Here is a 17,628-nt window from a genome sequence, read left to right on the forward strand (position 1 = left end):
CCCCCAGACTAAGATTTTTATCTGGCTTTCTTGGTTGAAATTCAAGAAATTTTATATTTTTATATATTTATAAACATAAGACCGATAACTAAAGCCCCTACAGCCCGGTCTGCCTTTCCCATAAATTGGCCATGCCACTGTGATGAGCCCTCGGTGCAAAGGACTCACCCTATCAGACTTAAAGCGCCAGTTCAGGGTCGCAACTAGATGCTTGGTCAGCCAGGGCAAGCATGCATTTTGGCGCCCCCTCATAATGTTGAAGGAGAGATTAAAGAGTGAAATTTGCGCCCCCTCTAGCACCGCGCCCGGGGCACCAGATCCGCCTGCACCCCTTCCCCCAGTTGCAGCCCTGTTAGACATTATATTGTTTTACATATTTCTCGTGAACGTGAAGCTTTGTAACCACCTGCACTGCCCATGCGCTAGAACGGCCCTACTTACTGGGGCCTCCTCCTCGGAAATGTTTTTTACGGATCCAAATTCGAAGACCCTCCCACGCCCCTAAAAGAAATTTCGGTGCATTTATAGAGCAAAGATTAGTTAACCTCTGGGCCCAACCCCTATCACCAGGACAGCAAAACTGTTCTTGCACCGGGCCGCTGAATGACTAAATCCGGTCCTGCCCCCGGGCCATAGGCACTGGAACCTGGGGTTGAGGCAGTTCGACCCCCTCCCTAATAAATTTTACAAAGGGGCTGAGCACCCTCCCCATAATTAATAAATATACAATGCAACAACCACTGCCCCACCCACATAAGGGCTAGAGTCCCGTATATATGGGACTACCAGTCCCCCACCCATAGTGGTGGAATGACAAGAGATTCCATACGGCTCGCGAAAAAGTGTTGTTAAGAAAGTACCTAGTGCTTACAACACGATAATTGTATCAGAGAGAGTTTGTGGCCAGCAGCTAAAAAGTACACGCCTGGGTAACACGTATGCGAAATCGAATTATATTATATGATGCACTAATGATTGTGATGCAGTAGTAACTATGCAGAAATTATTCGAGCATCAATTAAACATTTTGAAATTAATTTTATCCCTGTTTTCATTGTCATATGGCCCGCAAACCTAAGAGTTTGAACATCTATGTCGGAGCCCAAATCAGACATGGGGGGGTTATCCGTGACCTGGATCAAAGACGTTTTGTTAATCAGTGAACGCATGTTGTTTAAATGTTGGAGCTAGTAGGCAGGGCCGTAAACGGGAGGGGAACGGGTGGGTCTGGTGCTCCGGATCCTGGGCTAAATTTTATACTCTGACCTTTCTTTCGACATTACAAGGGGACGCCAAAATACTTGCTTGCTCCGACTGACCAAGCATCTATTTGCGGTCCTGTCCCACGGCAAATGCTTCACTTCCCCATGCGGAAATCAGAGCCGCAACCGATGCTTGGTCAGCCAAGCAAGTACATATTCTGGCGCTCCCTTGTAATCAGGGTCGCAACTAGGGGGGGGGGGGGCAGGTGGGTGTCGTGCCCAGGGCATGCCCCCACAAGGGGTGGGCTGGCAAGGCTCCAGCCCTGGGGCCCCGGGACGATTTTCATTATTTTTTGTTTTTCACGCTATAAATCCATCATAAAAGGGCCCGTGAAAGTCTGGTCGAGGGGGCCTGCAAAAGATTCCAGCCTAGGGGCCCCACTCCAGGATGTGGGGGCCATGGCCCAGGGCGCTGGACCAGAGGGGGAGCAAATTTTCTTCCCAAACCTGTCCTTCAATATTACAAGGGGGCGCTAAAATGCGCACTTGCCCTGGGTGACCAAGCATCTAGTTGCGGTCCTGCTTGTAATCTTGATTGAAGGAGAGGTGAAAGGGTGAAATTTGCCCCCTCCCCAGACCAAATCCGCCTGCTCTCCCCTAGTTGCGGCTCTGAATGTAAGGCCGAGTTATAAAAAAAAGATGAAAATTTATTCCAATTAATATATTCCCACTGAACGTTGAACATCAAAAGGCCATCATTTATGGGGAAAATATTTTCCCCCATTCTGATAATTCCCTTTCCGTTTCCCTTTTCGATTTTACAAACGTGCATACTTCCCATTGATTTAACATTGCATACATGGGTCGAAAAAAAAATCTGTCAAAAATAAAAAAACTTTAAAAAAAATAAAGAAAATATATTTTGATAATTAGCGGTATTTGTGGCATCTACTCTCAAAAAATGATAGCGTTTTGTGGATTAGAACTATGCAAAAAAAATTATCAAAAAACAGTAATTTTATTCAGTGTTCCAACGGGAGACGGTCGCGTGAGGAATCGGGTGACGTCACTTGATTTTTCGAAAAGAGTAGCTAGAAAACCGGTTTTACAGCACCCCCTGCATCTACGGAGGTCAACTGAATATGTATGTCTAATGGGACTCGTCCTTTTAGAAACTCACTGTATATCAGTGTTGCCTAAAGCAGTGATTCTTAACCTGGGCCGGATGGCCGCTCCACCTTGTGGTCCTGGAATATTCTGATGGGGGGGGGGGGCACGGGTGTGAAAGTCACATAAAAGGAGAGCCACGACAAGTGAAGGGGGGGCGTGAGATCCGGAAATTTCTCCCCGGTACGTCTCGCCCCCTGGAAATTTCACTCGACATTTCGCTTGTCCTGACCGTATGAGTGACTAAGTAAGTGGCTGACTGTGAGTGATCAAGTGGTTTTGTGAGTGACAGTATGAGTGATCAAGTGATTTTGTGAGTGATCGTATGAGTGATCAAGTGATTTTGTGAGTGACCGTATGAGTGATCAAGTGATTTTGTGAGTGACCGTATGAGTAAGTGATTGAATGAGTGACCGTTTTAGTGATCAAGCATGATTGACCAAGTGCTTGGTCGAATGTTTTGCCCAATGAGTGACCACTCACTTGGTCTCTAATATGGTCACTCAATCTTCAATTGTTCACTCATGTGGTCACTCACTTGTCCAATCATACGGTCACTAACTTCGTCACTCACACGGTGAGGGCAGTGTTTGCCTGTATGCATCTAAACGCGATTCCCGCATCAAAATTCAGTTTTACTCCTCCAAATTTTGTTCAGGAATGAAAATACTAGATATACAGAAGACTGGATGTTGTGAAGATATTTATTATTTGAGATGTTAATTTTTTAAGGAAGGAAAAAACTCATCTCTGCCTCTACCGGGAGTCGAACCCGGGTCCCTCGATTGCCGGACGAGTGCTCTGACCACTAAGCTACAGAGGAGATAGAGATTTTCCTTCGCTAGAGCGTATATATGCCGAACGGAACCGTGCAATGGACGGTGAAACCGATCAGTTAATAGCTCATGGACGACGAGCCACCAGAGGGCTATGACATGAATGTCGCTTTCCACTTGTTAATACAAGATATACAGAAGACTGGATGTTGTATCTTGTATTAACAAGTGGAGAGCAAAATTCATGTCATATATATATAGCCATCTGGTGGCTCGTCGTCCATGAGCTATTGGCTGATAGGTTCACCGTCCATTGCACGGTTCCGTTCGGCACATATACGCTCTAGCGAAGGAAAATCTATATCTCCTCTGTAGTTTAGTGGTCAGAGCACTCGTCCGGCAATCAAGGGACCCGGGTTCGACTCCCGGTAGAGGCAGAGATGAGTTTTTTCCTTCCTTAAAAAATTAACATCTCAAATAATAAATATCTTCACAACATCCAGTACATCCTGTATATCTTGTATTAACAAGTGGGGAGCGACATTCATGTCATATGAAAATACTACTTCAAATTTCAATTTTTTGTAGAAGAGTTATTTCTCACATATTAAAAAATAGCCCTTAAAATTTTCGACAGGAGTGAAATAAATTACTCAAGATTATATTTTCGAATATAATCTTCCTCGCTTTCCGGGGCGAAATGTGCCTGTGGCAAAACGTGTCGGGGCCGAAATTTCCGTAAACCGAAGAGCAGAGAGCTGTGAAGAAATTTTCAAGTGAACTATGTTGGGAAGAAATGCGACTAGTTTCAGAATTCAGCAGAACTTTAACCCAAGTGCCCATGCGGATATGACCCATAGCCATGGGGGGGGGGGGGTAAGTACGCAAATATGTATATAAGCTGAGCATACATTCCAGCTAAGTATGAGGCCCAGAACATCACTTTGCTCGCGGACCCATGAGGGCGAGACGGTTTTTTATATATATATATATATATATACACACACACACACATAATTAGAGTTCCTTCTTGTGGGGTAAATACTCTTAAGATCCCAGGGTAGGCGCGGATTCATGGTGATGTGTTTATTATTTAGGTTCATTGGATCGTCTTGTATTTTACACAGACCCATTTTTCCTATGATTCGGCACTCGAGAGGGAGGAATGGTCATTCTTTCCCCCTCTTCTGGATCAGTATATGGGGCCCTGGATATGGTCCATTGGGGGGGGGGGGGCACGGGATAAAAAAAAGTGAAAGTCCCTGGACTAAAGTGAACGATATCATCCTCTCACTGCAGCTGCTGGAATGATCAGAGAGGGTCGAGGATATAGATTGGATTGAAATGGACACCGTGAAAGTATTTCCGAATGAGGAGCCCCGTCTCTGAATGGCTCCTACATCCTACAGCTGTCATCGTTGGCCGGGGGGGGGGGGGGTCCTTCTATAGTAGATTTATGGAGTAAAAAACGAGAAAATAATGATATTCATCCCTAAATCTGAAAGACCGCACACGCCACTTTTCTTTATGGAGATATCGAACTGTCCACTGGGAATTTTTTTTTTACAGATTATATAATTAGCAATATAATATATATAATTGGTAATCTTATAATCTTCCAGTGAATGAAGAAATCGAGAATCTGGTATACCGTCCTGCAATCACTTTTTTTGGGGCTCACTCAGCAGAGTTCAAACAATTGCCGGCCATCGCAGTCCCCTCAACCTTACAGATGGAGATTCATCTCGGTCCCTCAGGCTGGAGCCTTGCTTGCCCTCTTTCTATGTGGGGGGTGGCTGGGCTGCAGTTTGGGAAAACTAGGCTGTATATAAAAAGGTGTTACTCAATGACAAACGGTCAGAAATTTCAAAGTTCGGGCAGAAATTAAAGAAAAAGCTAGGGAGGGGAGCGAGCAGAAATTAAGGTGGAGCGGCGGGGTTGGGGGGCGACGGATTCAGAATGAAGGCAAAGGAAGAGTTTCAAAAGTCAGGAATTTAGAATGAAAGTGGTAGGGTACGAACTAGTATGCGCGTGCTTCCGGTTCTGGAAATCCACGCCGTCTCCGATTGGTTAAAAACCTGAATTTAAACTTTTTTAGTCTTCAAGTTTTGGACGATTAACGGGAAAAATTTCTTGGTGTTTCCAGCGATCGGATCAATCCGAATGGGAAACGCTCCGTCCATTTGCATAGTGGGTCGCCGCTTTGCGCGAACCGGCTGTGAGGTGGTTACAGATTCCGTGTGTGTCGAACTAAGATTGTGAGCAATAGAAGATACTGTTTAATTGATTAACACGTTGATATATTTGTCAATTTTCTTTTGAATTTCAAATTTGGCACTTTGGTAAATTTGAAAATATCGAAAGCACCATTCAACCTCAGCAGTTAGGGGAAAAGATGACGATAAAGATGACCACACATAAATTCTTTTTATTGGTTAATCAAAATATTATGATATAATTATAAACAGTTGTAAATTATAGTACTATATTGGGTGTTTAGGTAACCATGCCAACTCTACAGTGAATTGGACATGTTTCAGATTCCCCCAAACTGGTTGATTATTAACTATAAATGTTATTAATTTAACGGATAAATAAACATTAACTTATATTATTTATGTATATATTTAACTGAACCTCTTCCCGAGGCGAGTTTACTGAGCCCAGAGTAGATGTTGAAATTTATTATTTCTCCCTCTCTCTCGCTCTATCCATCCTTCCCGCTTTTTGGCAGGGGTGACCAACAGCTGGCTTCTAACAATGTAAAATTAAATTATCAAATTAATTAATTAACATTAGAAGGTGTTAAATCAAATTTGTGACAATCATTTGAGATATTCTCGTTCCAACAGCAGAAACCAACTTGCATACATTCAGGGGCGTACGCAGGATCAAACTTTGGAGGTGTCACAAAAAAAATTTTCCCGAGAAATTTGAGTTACCACCCTTCAAATGGCATTTAAATTGACAGAAATTATTTTTCTTCGATATTTAAATTTTTTCACCGAAATTTTGATTTTTCTTTCCAATCTTTGATCGGCTTGTGGGGAGCGCTCATGGGCTTCTGTGTCTCCCCTCTGCGTATGCCTCTGCATTCATTATTGTTAGTGACGAAAATAATTAGCTAAAAACCATGTTGCCTTTTGAAACACACATATAGCTTGGGGCACATGAGCAATTTTTATTTTTTTTTTTTTGCTTATTTTTCCGCCACCTCGTTTGAAAAATTGCTATTTCACCAAAATAATAATTGAAAAAGAAAAAGATAAGAAATGTTTCATTTGTAAGAGAAATTAAAACTATGAATAGATTTGATGGAATTAATTTACAGAAGAAACAAATTTTTGATGCATTACATGTGGCTGGGAACGCAACCAGATAAACAATGAAATATGTCTGAAGATGAAAGGGAATTCCAATGCCCACAGTGTAAAAGTTAACGACTAAATTGCTCGTGTTTTGCTATATTATAAGTACTTAGGGCGTGTACATATGTGCGAGCTTTCGAGCCTCTCTCACTTTACTGGTGCGGCTTATACACCGCCATGTGCACCCGACCATCATGTTGGCCCTTGAACAGAAAGAATTTGGCAACCCTTGCTTTATGAGTTAACAATTTTTCTAGATAATTTATTGGCAACCCTGAGAAAAAATCGTAAAACACTTTTCATTTCTTTAAATTAACTTTTTTTTTCGCTTTTGTTTCTCCCGCCGGTTTGACGATTAAAAAAAAATATACAGCAGCTGAAAATCGGCTTGCACTATGTTCACCCTCCCGGCGTGAATAAGTCACACCCACTCTCGGAAACACGTGTGCACTATGATCATACCAGTAGTTCGAAATTCAGAACAAGGGCAGGGATTCATAGGTGAGAAATTAGGTTAGACTAAAGGCGAGGGAGGGGCGTAAAAATTCAGAATAAAGGCTGAGGCAGAAATTCAGGATAAAGGCAGAGGGCAGGTTAGGTATTCAGAAACAGGCATCGTCGCGAGGGGGAGGGGGTGAAATTTCGGAAAAGTGCAATGCGGCAGAAGCGGGCAGGAAAATAGCAGTGGACGGGGGTGCAGAAATTTAGAAAAGAAAGAGAAGAGCAGAAAATGTCCCCTTGAAGGGAAGTTGGGAAGGAGATGATTTCCCACTTTGTTTTCCTGGCTCCGGGCATAAGCGGATAAGAGTCACTTCGAACGTGGAGGGGGACGAATGTCCAGCTCCACCGTCCCACTTGCGCCAATAACATAATTTTTTTCACTGAAGGGAGGGTGATCACCCTTCCCTCTGTATCCGCTCCGGGTGTTAAATAAAGATCCGCATTTTTCAAATGATGCGTCTTTTAATTGATGGAATTCAAGCTGTGGCTTTTACAAGCGATTTCAGTCGAAATGAAAGACGTGATCCCGTTTCGAGGACTGGCTACTCACGCCTGAATCTTAGAAAATAAGAATATAGTGAAGATTACCTCTGCGGCGAGAGACCAGAATTGTGAATACTCAGTAAAGTAAAAAAAAAGTACGAATATAGATAGTGTGCGTAAAAAACACGGACTCGGATAAAAGACTCACGCAGAGGAGGTCCCGGCAGCTGACAGGACAAACTTCTCGGACGTTCCCTCGGACTCTTCAGAACGTGCTGCGGGCTTTGATATTGAGCGGGATGCTGCTGAGCCACGGCCAGGGAGTCCGGCGACGACCCACCGTGTTGGAAACCACTGTCCACGGAACGGACCCGGTTTGGGGACCAGCGGAATTTCATTTTTTTCCACATAGACGGCAAGGCCGAGGCTAACCGGCCCGGGCTACTGTCGCGTCTTCCGCTTCCACCGCCTCTTGCCAACATCTTATGCTGAGGAACACAATCGCATCTATACACACACACAAAGCTGGAATTAATATAAAGCACGCGCGTGGAACGGTCCTTCCGTGGTGTATAACAGACCAACTTACTAACTGGAATGAATGCGAGGCTCGCTTTGAGATCAATGTAAGTTGGGGAATGGCTCGGGCTTACTTACTACCTGCGCCATGTGAGTGCGCCGCTGTCGGCGGCCCACGCGTTGCCATGACGACCGGGGCTACACTCTTATAATCATTTGTACTTCCCCTCTTTACCCTGCTTTTTTTGCGTTTCATTTGCATAGAGCCGCATGTTGACTCTAATGGTCGGGAAGTGCTTCAAAACATCGTCGCTTCCATGTGCAAACGAGATTGTTACTCTCGCGAAGGTGCGCTCATTCAAGGTATTGAGCGAGGTCTTCTCTGCCTCTCTCTAGTTAAAGGACCGTAAAAATAGAAAAGAAAGTCTTTTGAGACGACAAGGATTATTATTTTAACTTTGAAAAGATACTCCATATTTTTGGAGAGAAATTAATTTCTCATTCCTCTCCATTAAGATTTCGTGTAATTAATTGGTACGTAACGATCGTCACCACTCGTTGAATCTGAATGGAAATTCTCTCCGTTGATAACATTCGTATGCCTTGAATGGGAGTGGCTCTTCACCCTCCCGCACAACCCTCGTCTTCAACTGCGGGAAAATAGTATGCGAAAGAAAAAATTAAAATGTTTAAGAGGCCTTTCACACGGAGCGGACGCGGGTCCGGAAGAAATTTTAACAATTGGAATATACTGCGCCTTTCAGACGAGCCGAAAAATCTCCGCACCTAGGAAATGTTCATGCGGGTCCGGACGTCGTCCGCATGTGTCGAAACCCAAGTGCGGGCTCCGCATCCGCACATAGAAGTTTTACAATAGGTTCATTTGGAGCTATTCAGACGATGCGGATGCAGAGCGAATTCATCCGCATCTTTGGCTACTTTTTGAAGGTGATTTTTCACGGAATTTTTTTAATTATTTGGCCATAAATACCCTTAGAAACACCATATGATGGTCCCTGCTCATTAATATAATGTACCTACATACGTCTATCCCTCCGTTTCCTTCTGAGATGGAGATATAGCAACTTCAACTGCCTTTTGTCCATATTTCACAATTTTATACAATAAAACCTGCCAACAATGGCCACTGATGGGACCAAAATTATAAGCCGTTCTGTTCATTACGAATATTTAATTGACTAAATACTTTAATAACTTTTAAATTTAATTTAAAAATTTTTATTTCTTTTTAAAATTTTTAAAATTATTTAAAAATATAAATATCTGAAATATTATTTTAAATATTTGTTATTGTTTAAAATTTTTTAACTTAATTTTTTTAAACTTTAAAAAAATAATTTTATTAAACAACGTTATCCACGTACGGTGTTCACTCAGGGCCGGATTAAGTCGTTTGAAGACCCTAGCACTGGAATATTTTTGGTGGTTCCCCCGATACCTACAAGTATATTTTACTCGATATTCAATCTATAAACTTAAAAAATGAAATTTTATATTTCAAAAATGACTAATCTAAGGATGGGATTTCACTATAAAAGGTTTATGAAAGTTATTTTATAAAACTTGAAAAATGTAACCAATAAACACATGTTACATTCGAGAGAACTTAACTGATCCGCCTATAGGTTGCATTTTTCAAGTTTTATAAACGAACTTTTATAGTGTAATCCCGGCCTAAGACAGAATTGTGATGTGAATATTTCTAAGCACAGGCATTTTGAAAGTCTCTACCCCTCCCCTTTGTTACTACTTGCAAATTCTTTGATATCTCCTGAATTTTTTTTTCTTTTTTTTGGAACATCGAATGTTTTGGATGTTTTTGGATTTGATTTTTCGAACATTGGATGTTTTTGGAAAAATCATTTTTCTTCCATATTTTTCCGAAAAGACGGATTTTTTCTTTTTCAAAATATTTTGAAAATATTCGAAGACATTTTCTCCCATCAACTACTTGTGAGGATCGGAATGAAGACATCTTTATTCCCATATTCTATGTGGCTCTAGATTAAACCACCAAAGAATGCCTCTAGGCTGCCTATGGCCACTGAATCAGGGGTGAAGGAGAAAAATTACAAAAATTGCATAGAAACAGTTTTTATGCACGAATTTCGAACTAAAGGTGCGGGTGATTCGTCCGCATCTTCAGTGCTCGTCTAAGGGTATGCGGACCCACGTCCGCATCCGCTCCGTGTGAAAGGGGCCTTAGTGGTTGCAGTCCGGGAGTGGGTACATATGTTTTTGCTGCCATCTGTCTTTCAGATTGACAGAGAATCTGATATTAAAATAAACGTATTTTTGATATGTTGTGTCCATCGTCGTTGTAATGAGATTCTCATTTTCTCAAAAAAGAAAAAAAAGAGCTCGAATAATAGCGTCGTCGTCCTTTACCAGATCACACATATTACGTTATAATGACAGTTCACAATTAGGGGGAAAATTGTCGTTATAACGGACTTCTAGTTATAAACGAATTTTAGTTTTTTGTACTGTAGAAACACATAAATGGGGGAATGTAATTTTATTTTTTTTAATTTTGAACTACTTTTACTGAAATAATGCAGCTAGAGTCAACAGGTTATGCATATACACAGTGGTGATTGTATAACAAAATTTTGTACTTTGTGGAATGCAGCAGTTTCTTCAACTAGAGTATTCGTTGCACCAAGTGTCTAATAACATTTAAGACTGAGAAAATGATTAATACCTGTTTTCCCTTGTGTGTCTATAGTTTCCCCCTTTCTCTCTCCAAGAAAGGAGAGAGAGAGAAAAGATTTTTCAAGGGAATCAACTATGATGTCAAAACTAGAGGTGGTGCCTTCACCTGCCCAACAGCCCAACTAACACAATTACAGATAAAATATGTTCACCCCCCTATGAAACCATCAAGATACAGCATGTGATCATTTATTTATGGGAGATATAGACATATTCATAAACACCTATGAATAGAGTGAAGAGATTGAAAAAAAAGCTACTCTTTTTCCAGTCCATTCTTAAAGAAAGGGAGAGACGCTTTTCGAGAATTTCTGTTATCGTTATAGCGAATGTGTTCCGATTTTCCCACAAAAATACAATATCTACTCGTGTATAAGAAAGTTTTCTGGTGAAAAATTCATTCCTTATTTTTTTTTTTGGGGGGGGGGGGTCGGCTTATACTCCGGCCAGTCACGATGGATAAAATATATACAAAAGAAAATTGCACTGTATAAATATATTTACATAGTGTGACCTCGCTTTATCAAATCATTTTGCTACTATAGCCTCCACAGCTAGTTTGAAGATCCGTGACGTCATTGGACTTCTTTAGACGGCGTTAAGGCTACTTGATAAGGATATTAATTAGAAGCTTATTATAATTAGTACAATAATTATAAGAATCGTCCCTTCTGTTAAACTTCATTACCGCATTCCCCTTGTATAGGCCTCGGCCAAGCAATATTGAGTAAATAAATATAAAATAATAATTAATATAAATATAAATAATATATAAATTCTAGATGCTATAGACGGTGTTACTAATCGGTAGAGTGAATTTTGTAGCTATGTTCAAACCCCACGGAACCGACGACGTTAAAGCAAAGAAATCAAAAGCGTCGTTGGCTTTGATTCTCGGTGAACTAACGTTGATTTCACAGCCTTTTCATGAGAGCATAAACAAGCCTTTTGAAGATTATTTAAGGAATTTATGGACCGAATGAACATGAGTTCCAAAGATTGACAGTGGGTCCACGAGGCGTGGAATTCTGTTTCCAAAGAAATCATAAAATTCTGTAAAAAGTGTTGTATCAGTAACGCGATGGATGGAACTGAAGGCGACATCCTTTTTGAAAGAAAGTGACGACGGTGATGACAGCACTGTTCAAGATGAAAACGAAGACGCCACACCTTATTGGCTTTCGATGTAGAGCTCGGAGAATCAGGAGAAGTGGATCAGAAATTTGGAAGTAGTTTGCATTGTACCGTTTATTGCATGAAAATGTGCAAATGCCCCCCCCCCCTAAAATTTGCTGATTTTTGGGCGTCGGCTTATACACGAGTATATACGGTGACTAGCTATAAACGAATATTTTTGTATTCTTAACACTGACATCTCTTTTACAATTACTTTCAAATTACTCGTAATAGCGAGATTCTCGTTATAAGACGTATTTGTTACTTTGGACTTTTTACTAATTTGGAAGGCAATAAAAAATTGTTCTCGTCCATTCAGTCGATCAGAAAAAACCTTTCCTATCGATTCATTTACATGAAGCCAAGATTGCATCAGTACATATACGAATAACATGAAACTTATGCCATGGAAAAATTGAAGTTATTATTATTCGCTTAGAATTTGCACTCTCTCTTAGACTCGCGCGCGATCGAGACATTCTCTTTCTCTTATCAGAAGCACTAATAAATAAATGAATGAATAAATCGTGTTAAAATCATCTTTTCTTGAATCGATTGAGATTTTCATCGAAGCGATTCAAACGCTCCGATTTCAAGTATTCCATTTCTTCAGCGGGAAAAGAAAATTCCGCCTCTCATTAAAGTTGAAAGAATTCATTTCTCGTGTAAGAATTTCGGACCGAGACGCTTGAAGGACAAAAAAGGGAAATATATTTTTCTATTAATTGAATGCGTGACGTGTCACGGATACGAGATTCTGCGTCGCAACAAAACGCGATTCTGGAGGTAAATTAATGATAAAAGAAATATTCGTACATAATTGAAAAATTCCTTTTGAATACGTATTTTATTTGGTACCTTCGTTAACGCACATTATTTTTTTCCCACTTACGAATTTCTAACGCTGACTTCTTGGTTGGACGTCACAACTCTGAATCGGTGACGTCGACGCCACTCACAGCCGCGGCAGTGGCGTGTTTGCTTGACGTCACCTGAAAAGTTTCTTGATGAATCTTTGCTTTCATTTGGATTTGTGTGATTTACAGAATGAATTTGGAGGTTTCGGAGCGAGAAGACCAGGGTTCGATCCCAGTGGTGATCGGGTGTGAATGGTTTCCCATTTATGTGGAACTTCCGCGTTGAAAAAATTTCACCGTGACATTACAAAAAAACAGTAGTTTTAACATGACATGACACTTCACGCTAATTTAGAAAAAAGATTGCACTTGTCGAACTTATATCACAAGTATTATACCAGAACTTGTATATATCCCTAGAATCTAGACAGTTCCCCAAAGTGGATAATATTAGCCTTCCGCCGAAGGGCGATGGAATGGTTCATGGGTGCGGAAGAACCTATGGGTTTAATATATGGAGGCGTATATTATGGCTTGAGTTGGGGGTGGGGGGGGGGGGGTCCATGAGTACTTTGGAAGGGGTCGGCGGGATCATTTTTATTTACTGCTATTGCATTTGGTGATTTGAAATCGTAATTTATTCAATTTATGATATGCAAATTATAAAAAACAACCAATTTTTCATTTTATTGGGGAGCGTCTAAATCTGACGCTACATAGGGTCCTCGGAGCATTAACGGATATTACAAAGGGTCCGTGGTGCAATGACCATCAGTATAGGGAGTCCGGCCAACAAAAAGTATGGGATATAAATATATTACTAGTCTTTCTATATTCTGTTGCAACTTATCTCTTTTTGAAATTATTTGAGGATAATTTGAAGTAAACCTAGAGATAGTTTGGTGAAAATCCAATTGTCTTGAGGGCTTGAGATACTGTTTAAGCTTATTGTAATGATCGCGTACACCTTGGCGCTAATTCGAAAGTTATTTGCTCGAACAGCTCGGTTTCATTCCCTTTCATCCTACAGCGATATAATCTTATTTTTTATTTTTTTTAAATAAACCTACCACATCTTACATATCTAAAACCGAATAAGGCCCTCTCATCACCCTCCAAAAGATTTCAGAATTGGACTAATGGCCTAAGTGGCCAAAAAAAGCTGTCCAGCAAACGATGGTTCGTTGGCTTCAACAATGACTTTTACAATGTTTATTTTGGTTTCCGCGATTCTTGGTTACCCCGTCGTAATGGTTTGCCACTTCTTCAACGCTCCGGGTTAGCGTAATTCCATACCGTACATAGGATTTTTAACATGGGATGTACCTCATTGGCTAAGATCACTATTACGTCACTAAATCGTCACACGATCGTGACTTCGGAACTCAATGTAATGCGCATGCGCGACATATTTATTGGCGCGCGTTTTCCCAGCGACTGTTGGTTGGCGCCACTATACTTCATGGCAACGTTTAATAATACATATATCTAATAATCGAAGTTCGGCCTACAGTGGCATTTATTAATGAAGTAGTCGGAAGCATGTTTTTTTGCGTTGTGATATTATATTGTATATTATTATTATGATAATTATATTATATTGCTGTAAAATTTTATATCTTTGTAATATAATCTCGTGATCTTTAATGAATCCTGGTGTTTGGCGATAAGTTGCCAAACGAAACAGACATAGCTCCGAATCGGTAATGTTCGGCTCTTCGGCTACTACGTCACGAGAAAGGTTCGGAGTTAGAATTTCCCTCGATCTTAAATGACGTCATTGTGATCTTCGCCAATGAGCGTATCCCATGTTAAAACCTAGGTACATAATGGAATTGTGCCTCCGGGTATAGAAGAACCCAGGCCGTGCCGGCTCAAGATAGAATTGTCATCCGTGAGCGAGATAGTTTTGGCATTCCTTTGGCGTATAAGCCGCATCAGTAAAACGACCCCAGATATGCAGGGCTTACAGCTCAATGATTTGAAAATTTCCGATTTCCATCAAAAATTTGTTTTCTTTGCAAATCGTTTCATTCAATAAAAGTTCCAATTTTTCTGTACTTATTTTTCATTTTAGCCCTGATTTGGCGCCTCTTTTAAGAGGAGCGTGCCAATAACCCTAAAACTACCCTTGAGAGCAAGGGAATTTTCGCAAGCGTTCAAATAAAGTACTAAATCCGTGTGATGTACGTTAGCAGGTCCAAACTATTTCAGACATTTCACCATGACCCCACAAGGGTGAGGCTAACCAGACAGGGCTCCACTCCGTGGGCTCGAGACTATTCTCATCCTTTTTTTTCACGAAATACATGTAATACACTCTAAAGGCCCACCTTGAAAGTCTGGATTGGAGATCAGCTAAAAATCTCAGCCCAGGGGGCCCAGCCGAATGATAGTTGGGGGCATGCATTTCACTGATCCTCGGGTTCCAGAAGTTGAGGAAACGTTACGCTGTTTTACTTGTGAGTTGGGGAGGCGTGTTATTACCATCATTCATTGATAGAAATGAATCCAGAAAAAAAAGGTATGCAAGAAGCGTAAAATCTAAATTATTTTTTTTTCAGGTTATAATGATGGGGGAAAAAAGCAAAAATGAGAAGAAAAATTGTGAGAAAGAAAGAGAGCAATAACAATTTATCGAGAGACAAAAGTGACAGGTTTCCAAGGCAACGCCCCCTCCAACCCCCGTTCTTCAAACTCCAGTCGTCATGACAACGTGTCCGGCATTCCTCCACAGATTTGATTTTCCATCCTGGGGTCCAGTAGACACCTTTATAAACTAACGTCTTTTTCCTTTGGTATCAATGTTTGTGGGAGTACTTTACGCACATATCGATTGTTTTGCGAAATTTTAAACGCCATAATTGCCAAAGTTGTAGTGCCATCTTAGAGCATCATATTTCGCAAAATGGGTGAAATCGCCTTTGGGGAGTGGTGAAAGCAACAGATATAATATAGGAGTGCTTCCCAATTTCTTTTCTGATATCGAGGTACCCCTGTAGTGGAGATCAATGCAACGTGGTCTCGGCCCCAAAAAAGCCCAAATTTTTTTTCTTCACAATTTACATATGAAAAAAATTGAAGTAACTTTTACTTCACGGAAATAGACTTTTCTTGATATTATGCCAAGGTAAACGCGGGAAAAAAAAAGTCATCTCGTGTCCAACGAGAGTCGGACCCACGTCCTCTTGCAAACCGGGCCAAGTGCGCTACCACGATACACTTACTAACCGAAACGGCAACCCAGTCCATATTTCGAAGAATTTCTGCTAATTCTATGATACGCTGGGGACTCGACCCTGCCTTCCTTATCTAGGTCTTACCTTGATGTATTGGAGCTATGAAAAAGAAGTCTCACTCTCTAAAAATTACAATTTCACAGATCGTTTATTCAGTGCAGTAAATAAAAAAAAAGATCCCGTGGATCCCACGAGAATGAAATACTCGCGAACCACAGGTTAGAAATACTCCAATACAGGGAGATTGAAATTGCTCGTTCACAGGATTATCTCCGCTATCGTTGACTTTAGAAGTATATTTTCAGTTACAAAAAGACTTCAAATGACATGCACTTTCTTAAAATGTTATATTTTATCTGAGGGGTCATATACATAAAAAAGTAACCATTTAAAAAGTCCCCGTGTGCTAAAATTTCTAATTAGTGAAATGTAGAACCTACATTTGCAAAAAGTTCCATATTTATAAATGCAATATTTACAGAGATATCCGACTTGGAAGTTTTCAGCCTTTATCGCCAATGATAAAGGGCGAGGTTCACAAATTGCGTAAAACGTAAATTAAATTCAAAGAGTCAAAATTCTGAAGAAAATGTAATCGTCATTGCGTAAACAAGAGTTGTGCACCTTGATAATTATAAAAATAAAGGTTTTCCAGTCAACTTGTTTCACTATGAAACCACCTCATCATTTGCGTTTTTTATGCGACTAGTGAAACGGGAACCACTTAACTAATAACGTTTCCTGCATTTTTTTTTGGCAGATTTTTTTCTGCTTCTCTCTTTACAACACGTTATATATTTTCATTCCAGTTATTGATCTTCAAAAGGTTGAATAATTTCTTTTCATACTTTTGTCCAAGAGGGATGAGAAGTATCTGAAGCTTTAAGCGATGAAAAACATTTATCTTTTACCGGCGCGATATATAAGATATTAATAAAATAACCAATAGGCAAGGTGTACAGTCCTTAAAAATGGAGATTCTCAAGCTAATATAAACATGCCAACACAGCTATAAACCATCAAAGCATAATTTTTCATCTTTAATATCTCGATGATTAATGGCATTCGAATACATGGAACTTTTTGCAAATGACTTTTCAAAGTTGGTTGAAAAATTTTACCAGCTGAAAGTTTCAACACACGGAGACTAAAACAAAGTTAATTTCTGTTTTGTGTATGCACCCCTCAGAAAAAGTACGAAATTTTAAGAAACCGCACGATACTTAAAAAGTTATTGCAAGTGAAAAAAAAAAAGAATTCACATTATGTCAGTGGTATGGTCTGAGTTTGAACACATGTTCACAAAGGAGCTTTCATCGAGGGTCACACGAGCGTCACAAAAATAGGAACTTGCGAAGAAATTGAATTTGCGAAATTAGAATTTAGAAAAAAAATTCATTCAGGAAAATTCGATAGATAATTTTTCAATTTGAAGAAAATAGAAATTATTCATAGTTAGTTTTATACAATGTTGGAAAAAACTCGAATTTTAAATATTATAAATATTTAACATACATATTTGGTGATTATCGGAAAAATTTGCATTTGTTCCAAATAAAAAGTTGAATTCAGAAAAAAATTAGCGAAAAAAAAAGTTTGGTTTC

At 40.1% G+C, this 17,628-nt stretch overlaps 1 protein-coding gene across 4 annotated transcripts in view; it reads right to left on the reverse strand.

Annotated features, from left to right (window-relative positions):
- Positions 1 to 17,628, reverse strand: part of LOC149070966 (ankyrin repeat and fibronectin type-III domain-containing protein 1-like) — a 310,181-nt gene that overhangs the window by 143,478 nt on the left and 149,075 nt on the right. The window contains exon 1 of one of the 4 annotated variants that reach the window (XM_089248736.1): positions 7,706 to 8,023. The exons of the other annotated variants lie outside the window; for them this stretch is intronic. Within the exon in view, the coding sequence (XP_089104862.1) occupies positions 7,706 to 7,979 (274 nt within the window). The 5' untranslated portion in view covers positions 7,980 to 8,023. Of the gene's footprint in view, positions 1 to 7,705; positions 8,024 to 17,628 lie in introns of those variants that run through there. 4 annotated transcript variants of the gene reach the window in all.

This window comes from Pholcus phalangioides, unplaced genomic scaffold, assembly GCF_987345545.1.
Source record: "Pholcus phalangioides strain wild (caught in Gottingen) unplaced genomic scaffold, Ppha-v1.0 ptg000020l_1, whole genome shotgun sequence".
Taxonomy (NCBI): domain Eukaryota; kingdom Metazoa; phylum Arthropoda; class Arachnida; order Araneae; family Pholcidae; genus Pholcus; species Pholcus phalangioides.